The sequence below is a fragment of the Dipteris shenzhenensis genome, chromosome 20 (genome assembly GCF_047967505.1).
Source record: "Dipteris shenzhenensis isolate YYH24624 ecotype China chromosome 20, Dip_SZ_1.0, whole genome shotgun sequence".
NCBI classification, from domain to species: Eukaryota; Viridiplantae; Streptophyta; class Polypodiopsida; order Gleicheniales; family Dipteridaceae; genus Dipteris; species Dipteris shenzhenensis.
In genome coordinates, this window is record NC_141615.1 from 42,253,281 (window position 1) to 42,272,025 (window position 18,745).

At 45.7% G+C, this 18,745-nt stretch overlaps 1 protein-coding gene across 2 annotated transcripts in view; it reads right to left on the reverse strand.

Moving 5' to 3' along the window:
- Positions 1–887: 887 nt before the first annotated feature.
- Positions 888–18,745, reverse strand: part of HBT (CDC27 family protein) — a 167,206-nt gene continuing 149,348 nt past the window's right edge. For both annotated transcript variants that reach the window (XM_087391503.1, XM_087391502.1), the window contains exons 12-19: positions 17,469–17,545; positions 9,100–9,219; positions 3,030–3,113; positions 2,806–2,941; positions 1,993–2,274; positions 1,742–1,858; positions 1,463–1,519; positions 888–1,368 (exon numbers count right to left, since the gene is read on the reverse strand). In XM_087391503.1, the coding sequence (XP_087247629.1) occupies positions 1,805–1,858; positions 1,993–2,274; positions 2,806–2,941; positions 3,030–3,113; positions 9,100–9,219; positions 17,469–17,545 (753 nt within the window). In that variant the 3' untranslated portion in view covers positions 888–1,368; positions 1,463–1,519; positions 1,742–1,804. The remainder of the gene's footprint in view (positions 1,369–1,462; positions 1,520–1,741; positions 1,859–1,992; positions 2,275–2,805; positions 2,942–3,029; positions 3,114–9,099; positions 9,220–17,468; positions 17,546–18,745) is intronic.

The following is an 18,745-nucleotide window of genomic DNA, read 5'->3' on the forward strand; positions in this document are numbered from 1 at the left end:
CCTATTACTTTGTTGGAGTTTGATGAACTTCTTGGACTAAATTTGTTTTGCAAAGCTTTTTTTTTTCCAAAGAATTGTTTGCAAAGCTTTACCCCCTACATCAAAGGAGCAATTTATGCTATGATAAAGCCAATCAAACATCTCACACGGAGTTCTACTTTGAGAAACTCAACCTCCATATTGCGTACTTTTGAAGTCTCCATCTCGTGCTTTATTATATGACTTCTCCCTTCAAAGAACCATATTGTTGAATGAACTATGAAGTGTGAGCATAAATAATGTGTAGCATCCATAAGAAAAGTATTTGAAGATAACACAAAAAATTGAATTACAACAAAAAATGACAAAGTTGGAGATCAACCTTACTGTGTATTTAGTAATGTGTGATCCACCATCACTTCAATAAACTCTTCCGCAATTACATTATATAGTTTCATAGCCTCATCGTTTATGGAAGGCTTTCTCAAGATCTACATTAAGTTATATAACACTTTTCAAACACACACTCTCAACTTTCTTACACCAGGGTCAAATTCACATATGGTCTCCATAAAAACTGCAATGCATATTTAATTCAATTTTACCATGATTAAAAAACCACCTTCATGCCTTTGTGCCCCCCATGGACAAGGTCTTCATGACTAAATCTACACGATTAATTACATTGTGTACACTTCAACTATCTCTATCTTCAATCCCACTCTCTCGAAGATAGAGATAGTTGAAGTGTACACAATGTAATTAATCGTGTATATTGTGGCTAATTTACATATTATATGCACATGATAGAACTACCTTGAGGGGGTTTACGTTTGTTGTCTTTTCACATCTGTGTATCAAGCCAAAAATCTGAAAAAAGTAGAAAGGAGAAGGCATGCACTGCAAAAGCGATTGCCACCCTAAAGTGGCAGAGCCTTGAAGACTTTCAAATCGAAGATATACAACACTGCCTGCGGCAGTGCTAATAAATTAGCCACCTGCTCAATGCATTTGGAGCATATTTTCACAGAACACTCGACATTTTCTTCATAAGGTAAATAATTCCAAAAAAAAATCAGCCACGCGCTTGCTGATGCTCTATTTAGTAAGACTTTCCTGACTGCGGTACTTTTATTCATGGAAAATCGTGTTCATAAAGCACCTAAAGAGGATTAACAAATCTTCACTACAGAGGACCGGCACTATGATACAGCCTGGCTTGCAGGTTTACAAAAGAATTTTCTATACCGAAAGGGGCTTATTCTACACTTCCATTGCCAGATGGTCATCGAAGACACCGGGGACTTTTCCACCTTTTAGTTTGTATATCTGTCATTGTCATTTGACCATTTTTCATCCAAGAATTGTATCATCACTTCTTTACAGCCCCTGATAGAAAAATCAAGCAAATCAGAACTCCAAGAATAGAGTCTTATATCAGGTTAAGAAGCAACGCACCTCAAAATTCGACATTACACCATACCTAATAAATATACACTCGTCGCAAGCAGGACTGAACAAGACTTCTCCACGTCAAATCCTGACAAATCAAAAGTAGTCAGTACTCTAATGTTCCTCTCACAAAACAGATTGTATCTGCCCCTTGATTTGCAAATTTTAAATGATTGCAGAAACTGACTGATTCTCACGAAGAATGATAGTTGCCAGCAGTACACATCCTTTCCCACCCTAACTCAGCTGAAAAGAGTAGTGACAATTGAGTAAACTCAAAATCTCATTAAATCGGAAGCATTTGCCTTACGTCAAAGAAGCATGTCATGAGATGTCCTCAGATAGAAAGTGTACTGCAATCAAACACCTCGAGCTACAGGTTTTCTTCCTCCAGATCATCTGGAACGTGTAATTTCTCAATGGCACTCTGGAGGAATATTAAAAAAGACATAAGAGAAATGTCTGATAAGAAGCAACTTTCTATAGAAAAAACAACTAAATGCAACACTTACGATATGGCCTGCTCCTAAAATAACAAAAACTTATATCCAGGATTATCACCTTAATCAAGTTAACATCTGCAGCAGAGGGCTTCAAGTCCAGAGCAATACAAAAATGATACATGGCCTGCTCTGGCATGTTCCATCTTTTGTAAATTTTCCCCATTAGGAAAAATACACTACTCTCACGGGGAGCAACTTCCTTCAAGTGCTCAAGCTCTTTCAGAGCATCTTCGTATCTCTCTTCACTCATAAGAACATTTGCTTTTTGGTACTTTGGCAAAGGATTCTTGGGGTCTGCTACAACAGCTTTTTCGAGTAAAGTCAAAGCGTCTCCATTATTCTGAATATCGGGAACCATGTCAAGGACAAGCTTATCAGCCTTAGTCGTATGTGCAGAACAGAAAGAAGATTAAAGGCATCAAGATATTCCAGTTTTAAATCCTTTCTGTCCTTATTGGAAACCATGACTGCATAACCTTTCTCCCCTTTTCTTTTCAGAAACGTGCCTTCTCAACCCAAGCTAAATAACCATGTTCACTCTAATTGAAAAATGAAATTAACCTCAAACTAGCCCTTAAAACTGTCCATTTCTGTTTCTAAATCACCACAATAATGATGTTATTAAGGAAACAAGTATCATGTGAATTAGGGCCAAGCTTTGCAAGAAGTTCAGGTCAGTAGAAACGTGCCTTCTCAACCCAAGCTAAATAACCATGTTCACTCTAATTGAAAAATGAAATTAACCTCAAACTAGCCCTTAAAACTGTCCATTTCTGTTTCTAAATCACCACAATAATGATGTTATTAAGGAAACAAGTATCATGTGAATTAGGGCCAAGCTTTGCAAGAAGTTCAGGTCAGTAGAAACAACCTTCAATGCATGCAAAGCCATCCCAAGATAGCAAAGTAGCACAGAAGAACGGTTGTTGATAAGAAGAGCACGCCGAAAATGGTATTCTGCAAACTCATACTTCTCCTGGCGAAAATAGATTGTTCCCAACCCATACCTACGAGTTCATCCAGTTGTTAGGTGTGACCGCAAAAAGTCCCAACACATGAAAAATAAACAGGCATCTAAATGTGATCACAAAATACCAGGCATTGTAATGTCGAGGATCTATCCGTATAGCATTACGATAACAAGACAGGCCTTCTTTGAAATCCTCCATAGCCACATACCTGTAAAGCTGAAATTAATCACAACAATACAGAGGCAAAACAGATGATCCTAATTATCCAAAGAATGTTTGTGAATGCCTGGCAAATATCTACACATGACTGAATTGGGAACGGGTGTTGGACAAAACCTCAGTGAAAATGCAGTGCAATGCTTACCAGCTCAAGAGAACATAACCAGCTGCCCATCACTGAGTGTTTATAATAACACTATCAGTTCCCCAACCTGTTTTTCAAAAGAGAAAAACAGGTCCCCGTGCTAGTAATTTATAAAACCACTACAATGCTGGTGAGATGCAGACCGTAGAATCCCCAAAAAAGGAAGGAATAACAAAATGAAAGGAAGAAATCATCACAACAAATAAGCAAGTCATGCTAATCCTCTATACTTAAGGCTATACAGACACCACAGCAGGAATAGTGCCGAGTAGCGCCCGGATTCCTAAGGGGAATGAGAAATCTTGCTGCCAAACGAGCAAAAGCATGGCATAGCTCGTTTGCTTTGTCAGTTGAGCTGATCCAATGCCTTGGGTCCCACAGATGACACAGTGAGATAAGGAGGACTGACAATCAGCTCCACAAGTGTAATAATCTGCCATACACATGAAGGCGATCCAGGTAAATGACTCGCCATACAAATACCGCGGCATTGAATAATTGCATCTACTGTTGAGATTTCTTAAGAGGAATCTGAGATCCCACTGCCAAGCACCCATAAAAAGATGGCAAAACCTGCCAATATTTGTTCTGAGTTTGTGCCAGATACCGTGAACATTGGGAAAGAGCTTTATTCATAGTGCTGATAGTGAGTAGAGAGAGAGAGAGAGAGAGAGGGATGACCATTCATATCCTGTGTAAGTCCCACATTCGAGATGAGCTGGACAGAAAGACTAGCAATCACTCCCAGCTTGTATTAATCTGCAGTACATGAGGAAAGGACAGTCTCTCCATTCCCTGAGGAAAATATTTCTCCTAGCCGTAGCAGCCCTGGAAGATCCCTGCATACTCAGCCAGATGGTCATCAAGGTATGTACAGTGTCCGTCCCTATACTGCGCAAAATATGCGACGGGTCAACGTAGGAGCAATCAAGTGTCTGTGTGCATCTTGATCTCCAAATATGCCAGGCTGATGGGCATGATATAACCTCCCAATAATTGTCCATCGAGGCATGTGCATGTGTAGTGAGAAAATGGAACATCATCCAAAGAGCATACCTCAACCAAATTGCATCAAACCGAGGAAGCCCAGAGGGGGTATGCCTCTCGTAAAATACCTGAGGTCCAGTCAGAGAGAACGAACTTACAACCACATCCCTGATCCCCAAGGCACAAATATTGTATGGAATCCACATCTGAGAAGTATCGGGGGCAGGATAAAGGAGTCCCAAACCTAGATCTCCCCTGGTTTACAGCAACTCGTCCATCAATAGAAACCCAAAAGACAAGAGTAAATTTTCTACTCTTGTGAGACTTCCAAAGCCTTCTCCAAAAAGATATCGGAAAATCTGCCATTCCTCTCAATGGGGGGATCTGGAACGCTTCTAACCGAATTAGAACCTCCTGGCACTACTAATAGTGTACTAAAAGAGTGGGATGCTCTTTCATGATTTTCTGCATCAGGCCACTCCCATTCTTTGGGGTCCCACTGCAAGTACTTTATTGGGACACCCCCATAAAGCCAAACCCCCTAGGAGACAAGAGGGATGCTCTTTAGACCTGGGTCTAAGACTCTAAAGACCATCCCAAAGCCATTAAATACTACTCCACACGACCCACGATGCTGACCTGCTCAAAGCAAAGTTGTAGATTACACTTTGTTGCTCCTTTAGCGAGGGGCAGAAGCACTTGGACTCTCCCTCCCATATTCCATCCCTTGTCCTGTCGACTTTGGTCTCATGTAGATGTTAATTAGTTTCCTCTAGACCACACAATAGTGGCACGTGAGAAGCACATGGGCTCTCACTCCCATAGTCCATCCATCGTATTGTCCCTTTTGGTCTTCTGTAGATGTTGATTAGTTTCTCTTGGACAACAAGATAGTCGCACTCTAGCACCAACCATGACACCATCTGTGCAAAATCACGACGTCGCGTTGAAAGGAAATGAGGCCAAGTTTGGCAAAAAAACCTCTTGTTCCAAAATAAGCAACTCAATTGAGCTATAAACAAAAGTCCAAACGTTGACTTATGTATTAATCTCCAAACATGTGATAGGGTACTCAAACCCAAAAGATATGAAACTCGTCCATGACCCCTACATGGCCCTACAAGGTCATTCCTTTGTTTTATCCTTCAACTCCCCCTCCACAAAATGAATGAATGACTTAAAAGAAAATACCTCAATAGCACCTAGGGTACCTATGGTACCATGCTTGCAGATTTCATCCGCAACATGGATAAAAGCAAAAATATCATTGTACTAGTACCCTTGACATATTGCCAGAGTCTGTCATTCCTAAGATGTCCCAAAAGGTTATGGGTTTTTATTTGTAAACAAGTTTGATGATGGTGTCTACCTAATGCTCCCTTGTAGCACAACAGTTGAGATGAATGGTGCCCTCATAAATATGTCCCACATGGAATGATTGTACACCTTAATGAACTTTGTACGAACATGAAAGACTGGATACCTGGAAATGGCAATAGAATCTCCTCAACCAAACACTATGTCGACTATGTTTGCTGCTGACATTCAGCTTGATTGGAAGAGAGAGAAATGGTGTCTTCTTTCTATTCGAGCCAAGATATGCAAGCTCTATCCAGTGAGAGACAATAATCTAATGTAAATCCTTGTGTATCAAGTCAACCAGCCCAATCCAAATAATAACGTACTTTCTAAAAAAAGTCACCATGTCTTATTAATAATTCATGCACATCTAGCCTTGGATCCATCATTGGGTCCCTAACATGGTGAAAATTGTGCTTAACTTGTCACCCAAAGACTTTAACTATGTACTTTGTTTGCACATTTATGGGCAATATCCCTTAGATTATTGTAGCTTGGAGTCGAGATTGTGCAACCAAGCTCGCCGAGAGTGTCAATAAAATGTAATAGAGTATCGATATAGGTCTTATGCTAGGTCCTATAAGGTTAATCAAGTGATCTATTTTGATGAAGATAACAAATCCATCCACACTTGGATCCATCATTGGGTCCCTAACATGGTGGATATTATTGGTCACATTAGAACTTTAACTATGTCCTTTCTTTGCATTGTTTTTTAGGAATAATCTCCCTTAGGTTGCTATGGCTTAGAGCAAAGATTGTGCAATCAAGATGAATAAAAGGTGCTAATAAAAAATGGAATAGGGTATTAATGTAGGTCTTATGCCAGGTCCCTATAGGAGTATATCATTATTCTAGTGGCCTATTTGATCATAATAACAAACCCTAGTTGATAGGAATATTTGGTCACACAATTAGGACAGCTCAAACCCACTAGAGTGGAGGCATTGCCATGTGGCATTAGCAAGGCTTCTTTCATATACCTTCCTACCACAAGTGGCACAGGCCATAACACTAGGCATACCAAAGGATACCATCTAATTCATGTTCCAACCCCAACATGAAGGCTTCAAGATTCCCTTAATCTCAAGAGTTATCACAAAAAACTTTGGGTTAAAACCTACAAATGTGAAATCCAGCCGTTGGATCTCTCTCCTCCCCTATAGTAAATTGAAGTATACATATAGCTCTTCGTTGTCAATAATTATTATATGCTGATGATGTGGTGCTCTTATCTTCGTCCGCTGAGAGACTCTTAAGACATCTCGATGCACTATTGGCCTTTTTACGAGTCCCATGACTTGAAGGTCAACCTTATGATCTTCAACACCTCCAGAGCAACTGCACACAGAGAGTAGTTTACTTTTGACGGGTCACCACTTGAGATTGTCTCATTGTACACGTACCTGGGGGTTCTATCTTCTCGTCCTATCTTCACGGTGAGACCGACGATGCAGGCCCGCCTGAGTAGAGGATACGCCTCCCTTGCGTGACTTGAGAGACAATGCTTCCATTCACATTTCTAGGATACGGACCAAGGCTCTCCTTTTCGACTCCTTGGTTCGACTTGCAGGCATGTATGGCAGCCCTTGCTTTGGGCCAGACCTATCTGATACAGAGTGGACTCGAGTGGAGAGGTTATAGGTTCTCTTGTTATCACGAATGATCCGCAGTAAGCCATGTGTTCCCCATTAGATCGTTTAGGCAAAGCTCGACAAGAGCTTGGAAAAGCTCTAATATGTAAGCTCACGGTCCATTCTCTCCAATGCAAGGGCCACCATTTGCTTTGTGTAAACTGTCCATTCCCACTTGGCAAGCAAGATGGCACATGGTTCCACCTCTTGGAATCCAACAAAAGGTAAGGACATCCATAGTTGCCAGCCGAAACGGAAACGGAGGAAATGTTAACAGGGAAAACCCGGTTGAAATGGAAACAAAAGAAACTGCAATATGGTATAAATTTTTATTTTTTATACATAATACAATTATCAATAGAGTGCAAATTATACATGATACAATTATCTATACTTGAAGCATCATGCATGCTTCTATGATTCTAAATTCCTATGAGGATTGATCTATCTAGTATCATCTATTATCCATGAATGATGCTTCAACAATCAACATGTGTCATAAACTAAGTTCTAACTTCTAACTTCTAACAAGTTTGAAGTTACAACAATCTGAAGTTTGAGAGGGAGGGAGAAGAAGGATCGGGAGGTGAAAGAGGATGGAGAGGTAGAAGGAGTCGGAGGAGGATGAGAGGTAGAAGAATGATGGAGAGGTAAGAGAGGGAGGTAGTGGAGGGATGGAGAGCTGAGAGCAGCAGGCTGAGGATGGACAGCAACTGCCAGCCTGCAGGATGGAGAGGATGGAGAGCAGACTGCAGCCTGTAGGATGGAGAGCAGACTGCAGGATGGAGGGATGGGGAGAAGAGCAGGATGCGGGTGCAAGGGCCCAAGAATCAAAGATGGAGAGGCTGGTGAGCAGCAGGATGGAGAGCAGCAGCACCGGAGGCAGCGTAAACGACGACAAGAGGCAACGAATCAGCAAAAAACAATCAAATCAAAAGAGGGCAAAAAACAGTTCAATCAAATGAGGGCCACCCCCAAAAAAAAAAAAAAAAGTGATTAAGAAATGTTGTTTCCGTTTCTGCATTTCTGTTTCCAGGCTAGAAACGACCGTTTCTGGTAACTATGAATACATCCAACACCTCAAGAAGGTTGTGCAAATTGTTACCTCAGAAGCAATGGAAGCAACCAAACAAAAGGTCTGTCACACAGCAGGGTAGACTAAATAGATATTAGCGAACAGAAGCCATGTATCCTCTCACCAAAAAGGTGGACATAGACATCTTATTATAGAAAAAGGAATAGACAAGCTTTAGACAGATCCAAGACACAAGACGGCATTTTACAAGGGAAGACCGACATTAGACAGTTATATCAGATCAAGGACTACCATAATACGGATATCTCTGTGATCAAAGCAGCTCAAATGCAAGGTGAGGACCAGCTCACATGAACTTGAAGTGGAGAGAGGCAGACATAGAGGAAAAGAGGATTGCAAGATGATTCAGGAAGACAACGTAGAGGATGAAACTCATGCACTGCTCAAGTCCTGGTGATAGCAGCACATACAAAATGTACAAACAATAGTATCCATAGTTCTACATAACCTCTCCGAACAGGCCATCATACATAAGAGCTGTTCTTGACTACGTCTTAGGCAAAGCACATACGCTAGCCACGTTTATTTTGAAGACCAAATATGAGACATAAAATGGTTGCCACCTATGCATATAGCTGCAAACTGTAGTCAACAAACGCTTTTTTGCTATTTCTCCTGCTCCACAGATCCTCTTGGGTCTCCACTGGAGATTAACAATCTCTCTCTCTCTCTCTCTCTCTCTCTCTCTCAGCGTAACCGTTGACTGATACAAGTATGTGCATCATTAATGTCTTAAAAAAGAAGAGATACGTACTCATGGCCACACAATGTGTGTGCGTATGTGAAATATTGATCAAGCTGAAGAGCCCTTTGGAAATACTTGAGAGCACCTTCATGATCCTTTTGAAGGCTAAAGCAGTTACCCATGACACACCTGTCATTGTTTTTTATCAACAGCAGAGAAAAATAAATTTCGCATGCATCAAAAACAGCTAACACCAAAATAGGATTATGAAACAATATCTCAGTCCTTTTGTAGCATAAAACCACTGCAGTGAGAGGGACAAACAATTTTTCTCAGCTAAGAAATTCTACTCATGCAAAAGCATAAATCAGCCAGAGTAATTTTGCTTCATCTAACTCTTAGCAATGCTTATTCAAGCATTTTCATTTGTGCTCCAGAGGCTAAAACGTGATATTCCATCTTTTCTAAGGAAACCGGAAGAAAGAAAGAAAGAAAAGAGAAAAGCGGAAACATGATTTTTTGTAACCAAAAGTGTGCAGGCTGTGACCAAGAGGGTAAAAATCGAAAATGGGATCGAAATGAAGGACGCCATGAAATTTAAGAGGAACACATGCCACATCCAGTACTCCCCAAACATTATCAGTCGCCACACACGTAGAGCCTTTTCGGCAGATATGCTGGATAACTGATCTGTCCCTAAACAATGGACTCCACCGCCAAACCAATATGAGTTTCCAAACAGTGGAGCTAAAGACAATTTTTCCCTTGCCAGAATTCACATCTGCTGCAATTGCAGCACTTGAGAATGCATGCTGTGACAGCACCACAGTAACATGCACACCTCCAAAACCCTCCCCTTATCCCTCCGTACTCCCTTCCCTTACCCTCCATTTAATCCCCCTACCTCTCAAAGCCATGATTCAGCAGCTGAGGGTATCACCTGACTGTTCAGCACGTCTGAACCTGTAGAAATTAATCCTTAAGAAAGGCAGATACAACAACAGCGAACAAGCCACTCCTTGCTGGAACCCATCTTCTCCCTGTTCCTGCCGTTTCCCATCCCCTGTCATCATCCCGGCCGGTCGTTGCTGGCTCTCAGCATAGCTTTTCAGCCCTTGCTGCTTGTTTCTAGTTAGGAAAGAATGACGGATCACTAAGGTTCTTCTTCTTGTAGATTGCGCACACTTTTTGCATTTATCAAGACAAACAGGTGCCACAACCGGGAGTGATGGATATAGCACATTGGATAGTTAAGTGTAACGATAATCTAACAATTTTCTTGTGTCTTTCACTAGGAAATGCTACAAGGCATAACTAGTCCACACAGATAGGATAAGTTCTTCAGGCACAGCACCAATCATGTATAGGATCACTTATAAATAGAATCAAAAGGGGGATCGACTCAAAACTGCCTGTGTTGAGGAAGGGGGACTTTGGTAAAAGCTTGCCATTCAAGATGAGCTGCTGCTCCTCCCCGTGAGCTACTGCCCCCCCCTCTCCCTCTCTCAGCCAGCCCCCTCTCCCTCTCCCTCTCCCTCGCTGCCCCCTACCCAGCGAAATGCTAGGGCCAACCCACGTCTCACCAGGGATTATCGTCCACTAGTCCGTCGCAAGAAGCTAGCCTTCCTGCGCCAGAATGAGGATACGCTACTGAACATTCTGTTTAGTAGCAACTCCAAGGATTTCTGGAGGAAATTCCTAGAACGCCGATCCCCCTCCCCCCTCACGGACACTTCCCTCTGGCACACCTACGCACGCACACTCTATGATATCCCTTATCAGCCCCCCCCGACCTCTCATCCACCCCCCGCCCCGTTTCTTGTATCCTCTTCACAACCCAGGGAGTCACCCACGCAGCACATAAGCTTCATAACGGTCGAGCTAAGGATCATGAGGGCCTATGCACAGAGTTTGTTGCCTACGGCATCAAAACTCTAGCCCCCATCCTGGCAACGCTGTTCAATGAAGCTGTCTGTCACGGGTTCCCCAGAGCCTGGACCCTGAACACTATCATACCCATCCACAAAGCAGGAGATCCCATGGATCCAGGGAATTACAGGACCATCATGGTTGGACATGTTATGTCCAAGATCTATGCATCAGTGTTAGATGGCGAGGTCAATGCTCGCGCAGAGATACAGGGGCTCAGGGCATTCGGACAGGCCGGCTTCAGGATGGATCACTCGACTTACGATCACATTTTTACACTTAGAGGGATTATTGAGGAGGCCAGACACAGGGGACAGAGAGTATATTGTTGCTTTGTGGATTTCCGCAAGGCATTCGACACCGTTCCCCGCGCCCGACTCATCAGACGTCTGCAGGAGTTAGGCTACGACTCGGCGATTATCTGGGCAGTAAAAGCTCTCTATGAGCGGGTGACGGGGCAGGTCAGGAGTCAAACAAGGATGACCCCAGAGATCACCAGCGCTATCGGAGTCAAACAAGGATGTCCCTTGTCACCGAAACTCTATTTGGCCTCTACATCGACGAGCTCGAGACCACCATCAGGACACTCGGAGGTGCAGGCTGCTCTCTTGCGGGGACTGCCATCCAGATTCTCCTATACGCAAACGATGTAGTACAACTATCCTCTTCTACTACTGGTCTTCAGCGACACTTGGATGGACTTCGAGCCTTCTGTGATACACATGACTTGAAGGTCAACCTTGGGAAAACCAAGGTCATGATCTTCAACACTTCCAGACCCGCTATGCACCGAGAGCAGTTCCTCTTCGCCGTCGACCCTGTTGAGATAGTTGACTCCTACACATACTTGGGCGTTGTCTTCTCAGGCCCGATCTTCACGATGCGCCCGGCCACGCAGGCCAAGATCAGCCGGGGATACGCCGCTCTTGCCAGGCTGGAGCGACAGTGCTACCACTCCCACTTCCCGGACCTGCGGACCAAGTCTCTCCTTTTTTATGCTTTGGTCCGCCCAGCAGGCATGTATGGTAGCCCTTGGTGGGGAGTCGACCTTTCAGACACAGAGTGGGCTCGAGTTGAGTGCCTGCAGATACTGATGTTTGCTCGGATGATCCGCAGCAAACCATCGGTACCACACCAGATCATTCTAACAGAGTTTGGCGCCTCACCCCTACAGCTTGATGCGGCTTTTCAGGCTATCACCTACCTCCACAGAGTTAGGGATTTTGGCTCCTCCGCTGACGGTCGCCTCCGCCTACCTTGCTTAGCCCTATCCTCCTCTATGGCCTTATCCGTTGATGGGGACCAGCGATGCTGGTATAGTCATCTTTCCAGTTGGTTCACCCGACTGGGCCTCGACTTAGACCGGTTGCCTCCTTTTCAGTACAGCCTCGACGCTCCACCATCTCCTCTCTCCCCCACTAACCAGGAGGTCAACCGGCTCATTCGGGCGGATCTGCTCCAGCTCCACACCTGGCGGACATGGTTTCTTCACTCCGAGCTTCCTGTGAAGCTCGACTTCTACCGCCGACACTGCCTCCCCAGATCTCACAGGAGGGCTTCATCACACCTCCGGGTTACACACAACTTCATCTACCACATGCGCTCTGGATCTCCCTCGGTCAGTTTAGGGTCTCGTCACACCGATTACGGATCGAGAGTGGACGCGCAGAGGGTATCCCATGAGAGGACCGCCTTTGCCCACTTTGCGACTTACAGGAGATCGAGTCGGAGGAGCATTTTGCTTTCAGATGTCCCATCTATTATGCCATTCGAGGCCGATACCACTGCCTCTTCCACAACAGATTCGGCTCCCTCTTACACATGCTACAATTCCCGGATCAGCGGTGCCTTGCCGCTTTCTTACATGAGATGAGCCGCCACCGAGATACTTCTCTCCGAGCACGGCGACACGAGCAGCACACACAGCGTGAGGATATCCAGCGGCCTATCACTGACTTCTTTCAGCCACAGGATACCTCTTCTCAGTCTAGCCGACGACGCGGACGTGAGCGAGAGCCAGAGTCACGACAGCTGCGTCAGCGGACAGATTCACACATCTAGGTCCATGACATCTCGTCTCTGCTCTCGGCCCACCCCACTGGGGTTACCGTTGCCCTCTCCCTCGTCATTGGAGGATGCCGCGGATGTATGGTACAGTCAATTTCCTCCGGACCACTTTCAAACATGGACAGTCGTCGAGGGCGGCGGGTGTCCCTGTGGATGAGGGAGCTCGACTAGGCCGCGTGACGTCAGAGGCCAATCATCTATCGCAGGGTTTTTTCCCACTTCCCATTTGACAGCCCCTCTATGATTGGTCTCTGACGATCACCACCTGCACATGTATACTGTATCTCCCCCCTCTGCCCCACTTTTTTGTGGCCCCCCCTTCTTCTTCTTTGTATCATCTGGAGGTAGACACATATTTTTTCTATCAAGACTAGACACATAGTCCTTCATAACCTCTTTTTTTGTAGAAACGGTTGGTTGGCCCGTTTTGAGACCACCACCGTTATGCTCATTGTATCAGTTATCTTTAGTCTCATAGACCTTCACGGTCTCCCAAAGACTTTAATAAACTTTCTTTCTTTCTTTCTTTCTCCCCCCCTCGCTGCTCCTCTTCTCCCTCCCCTCTCGCTAGCCCCCTCTCCCTCCTCCCTCACCCTCCCTCTCCCCTTCCTCCTCCCCGCCCTCCCTCTCCCCCGCCCCCCCGCTGCCCCCTACCTCTCCCTCCCTGCTGCCCCTACCTCTTCCTCCCTGCCCTACCTCTCCCCCACCCGTCAGCCCCCCCCGCTCCCCTTCTCCTCCCCCGTCCCCTCCCCCGTCATCCCTCTCCCCCCCGCTGCCCCCCTCCCCGTTGCCGCCTTCTCCTCCGCCCTCCCTCTCCCCCGCCCCCCTCCCTCGCCCTCCCTCTCCCCCTCCCCGCTACCCCCTTCTCCTCCGCCCTCCCTCTCCTCCGCAAGTCCCCCCGCCCCCCTCCCTCTACCCCCCCCCCCCCCCCCCCCGCTCTCCCCCCCAAGGAGCCCCCCCCCCCCCCAAAAAAAAAAAAAAACCTCCTCCCTCTCCCTCCCCGCCCCCTTCCTTCCTAACTCAGCTCCCCACACCTCCCCCTCAGCCTACCTCTGTCTCCCCCTTCAGTCTATCCTCTCCTTCCCTTCCCCTCTCTCCTACCCTCTCTTTCACCTTCTTCCTGCGCCCGCGTTCAAGGCGTCCTGGGCAGTAGTTTCACGGACGGAGTTTTTTCAGTGTTGGAATCGGCCTTTTCACATCGATTGGCGAATGGATCCCCATTCAGCCAATCTCCGTCCACCTCCACCGGCGGCGAGAACCGTCATTTTTTCAGAAGACGAGTTGCAGCAGCTCAAGAAAGATGTGGAATTAGAGGGCTCCACATCACTTTTCGCCCCCATCTTTGGGTCACACCCTTCCAGATCACAGGCTAGAGACTGGATGCTAGCGGCGTTACCAGGAGACCTCGCCCCACACCTTAGGGATATTCGACTTTTGGGACGTGGATTCTTCCCAGTGGTTTTCGACTCCCACGAGTCCACAGCCTTTGTTCTCAAAGCTAATCCCTTGGCTTTGGGTTCGAGGAGGATCTTTCTTTTACCCTACACCTTGGGCTTCGATCCAGTCGAGGAGGACAGGCAGGTCACATCACTGTTCATTAGATTTCCTAGTCTTCCTCAGGTCTACCATCGACTGCTTGCCACTATCGGAGCCACATTCGGGGTGGTCACTGAGATCCCCTCCCTTCCTGGCATGCCTTCTTCCTCGGCAGAGGCAGTCAGTGCAGACGGGGTGCCTCGTGTTAGGATCATTGTCTCTGACCCTAACATCTCAGATGACCACATTATGCTTCAGCGTCCAGACGTCTCTCTTTCGATAGAGAGTCGAGATTTCAGGTAGACAGGACCAATGCAAGATTTGCAAGGCCCTTGGGCACTTTGCTAGAGATTGCCCAAGGAAGAGAAAAAGACCCAAGAGGTCTTCTGGTGCGGCTCCTTCACGTGCTACCACGACTGCACCTCCCCAGCACCCTGTACCACGCACCCCATGACCACCAGGGGTAGAAGGGCGCCCTGCTTCGCGCACCCCAGGACCACCAGGGGTAGCAGGGCGCCCAATGCCCGCAGCGCACCCAGTACCACGATGGAGAGCTATCAGAGCGGCTCCCTTACCTCAGAAGGAGACTTTTGATCCTGTTTAGACAGACGCCTTCGAGACTCCAGAGGTGGATGTTGCTGCAGCCCCAGACACTACAGTTCCACATCAGGAGGGGCCTTTAGATCCACTAGCCCCAGTCACTTTGGTTTCTGACCCCTTGGTTTCTGACCACGAGGAGGCTACAGGTACTTCTTCCCCGCAGACTGTTTCTGCCACAGTCAGAACAACCGAGAAAGTGCAGGCGCAGATGAGAGCTCTTGATTCCTCTTCACCCCAGCCACAGGCCTCCTCAACCCCCGGCAGGTCCTTCTCCTCCATCTTCCACGAGTGCAGGTCTTCTTCGCACTCCTCAGCTAGACTTGCTTATCAAGAATTCTTTTTCGGCACTGGCAAATTCGGCAACTTTCATGGATGATGATGAGTGACGATATCTTGTTGGAGGTACCGTTTCAGCTAGTCAGGATAGTGGGCTTCATGGAGCATGGCTCTCTTTCACAGTGGTACTTGGATCCTGACCCGCTTCTCCTCGCCCTTGGCTCATGGAGGCTGTGGCTCTATGGAGGTGTCCCAATTAAGTTTTTGCAGTGGGACCCTGGGGAATGGGAATGGATAGATGAAGGGCACCGAGAGAAGAGCATCCCCTTCTTTCATTACACGGTCAGTAATGCCAGGAAATTCCAGCTCAGCTGTAGGGGTTGGAGGCCCACTAGAGCTCATCATTGGGAGAACTTTCAGATTTCTGCTAACTTGCAGAAATTTTTTTGGCAGAGACTCTGCCGGAATAGAAAAATCACTCTCTTCTTTTGGCTTTCTATTCATGGTGGGATAACAGTAAACCATTGGACGTCCAAGTTCGGAGCTGACCCTTCTTGCCCTCGCTGCCTTTTTGCTTTGGAGACAATACAGCACTGCCTTTGGGATTGCAGACAGGCGAGAATCATATGGAAGGGAATTGCAAGACTTTTCAGCACTTTTGTTCGCCTACCTTTCTATATGACCTGGGGATCAGTGGCTTGGCTTACTCTTTCAGGGCCCCAGGTATTTTTTGAGAGACTTGATTCCTCTTGGGCTCTTCACATCCGACGACACCTTGTGGAGTCGTGCTCTCTAGAGGATGTTCCGGCCACTCTTTTCAGGGCTGCTCACTCCTCGGTCGACTCTCCATGGGAGATCCTAGCTAGCATTGCAGCATGGCACATTTGGAGAGCCAGATGCACTGAGGCTTTGGAGGATTCTCAGGTTCACCCTTCTTAGATCTTGGCCAGTACTTGGACAGATACGATACACACTCTGATGGCCATTTGGGCGACCATGCAGGGATCATCTCGAGCAGCCTCCTCCAGGAGAGTTACTTTTCTTAGAGATTGGAGAGACTCTCCCTTCTTTGCTGAGACTTCTACAGGGTTGAGATGGCATTTTCCGCCTCAGCCTTGGTTTCTTTCTACCTCATTTCTCTGAGGTGTTTTTTGTTACATGCTTAGTATGGTGTATTTCCGCGTAGAGCTTCCTCTAGCGGGTTTCTTTCTTACTTAATAGAAGTCTCTTTTTGAAAAAAAAATAAAAAACTGCCTGTGTTAACCCCTTTGACCATAACCCACAAGGTTACATACCAACTGAATCATGAACTAGCTACTATGACAACTTCATCAATACCCAAGGAGGTATATAGAATAGTTTACATTATACTCACAAAGGCCCACCCACACATACACACATGACCATACACATGCATGACGATCCTCATACTCAAGGCTCTATCGCCCATACATTAATTCGTTTTGGTCTGCTCCCATTAAGGAGCTAAATGAATACAGAACTGTTGCCTATAGATGTGGAAATATAGTCACCATTATGACTCCATAATGTGGGTAACATTTAGACTGGAATCTGTTTTCTGTACTATATTGCATGTAGAAGAATCCTCAAACATGCACAAGCTGACCACATAAACACAGAACATAGAGTGCGCTCACATATCTTATGATAGGCACCGAGAAGTTTGCAACCATCAACTTTATCAATACAGATGCTCTCACACATGCACACATCCACAGAACCTTCTCATATGGCACACGTTTATATATGCCCTTATACTTTTTCTATGAAAACACATTCTGGTAGCAATTATAGTAGCTGACTGATAATTCACTATCACATCCGTCTTTGCAGTAAATGAACATCTTATTTCAAAAGACTCCATTCCATTGTACTAACTATCTGAAGGAGGATATAACAATACTACTTTTAGAGTCTCTTTTCCACGTTTCCAACTACAATGAAGCGAATTGCTCATGGGAGATCACAAAAAAGGTCTATAATGACAACAAGTACAAATAGATTCCTACCATGCTTGTGGTGAGAGACGGTCCATAGCAATTGTCTCTTGAGCAAGATAGCTAAGCTCCATATCCTTCTTCATATGCTGCAAAGTACAGATAAAAACATCAACTCTCATCCAGTTGCACTTTACCCTTCATCTTTAGATTAAATACAAGGAATTGCATGCCTTATCCAATTCAAAAAAAAAAATCGAACTTCCACCCCTCCCACCCAAGAGAAAAGAGGAGAAGAAAAAGAGACCAGGACCGATAGTCGACAGTGCCGCCTAATCATTCTCCTTGACTCTAAATACATGATCCTGGCCAACGCCTTGACTTTGCAGTTGCGTCCAGACATCCCAAACATCATTCACGACATGTAGACAGGTTTTGTTAACAAGAAGAGCATTCTACACAACATCCTCTACGTTCTAGAAAGGCATAGAATGGGCACGTCAAAACGCTCATCCGCTAGCGAGGATTGGCCTTCTTGGAGGAGAGCATGGGGAGATTAGGCTTTGTTGACGGTCTTTGTCCCTCGTTCCTTCGTTGACCAGCAATCAAGTGCCTGATGTGCTTGTATGGTCGCTAAGATTCCTTCTCTTGCAATCCTAATTTACTAGCCTACGCGATGCTGCCAACGGTGTGCCGGGCAGCGAGAGAAATCAAGCATCCTAGCAAAGGGTTGTTGTAACATGGAAATGTCCATATGAACACATACAAATGAGCAGAAACACACACACACACACAAAGAGAAAGAGAGAGAAACTAATAGGAACAGATAGTTCTGTATTAGTTAAAATGGGGGCTAGTAGCCCCATTTACACACAAACAGTCGTCAACACTACTTGGTGTTGTGCACAAGCTTTCTTGTAGACAATATGGTTCGACTCTCATCTTGGCTCTAGCTCTAGCCTCAGCCCCAAACCCAACCAAGCTCCTTTGTCGTCATCAATGCATCTTATACTGTCGGGGCTATTGTTTCTTGGCCATTAGCCACCATGGGTTCTTGTTCTTAATCCGCCACTTGCTCCACGCCACCCCTTATCTATTTGGCTTCGTGATCTCAAATAAACAAGTTGAGGAATTGCTAAGAGCCCCTGTCCAGGGTAGAGCCACAACACCCAAGGATCACGACAAACACCCAAACCCCTTGATAGAGAAACAATTCCTTATCAAGGCACAAAACTTAGTGCACAAGTGCCAATAAAAGTTTGAGCAAAGACTCAAGGCAAGCAAGGGAGCTCATACGATCTATTCGACGCACCAAGCAATGAACCAAGCCTCTAAATCCCTGCAAATGC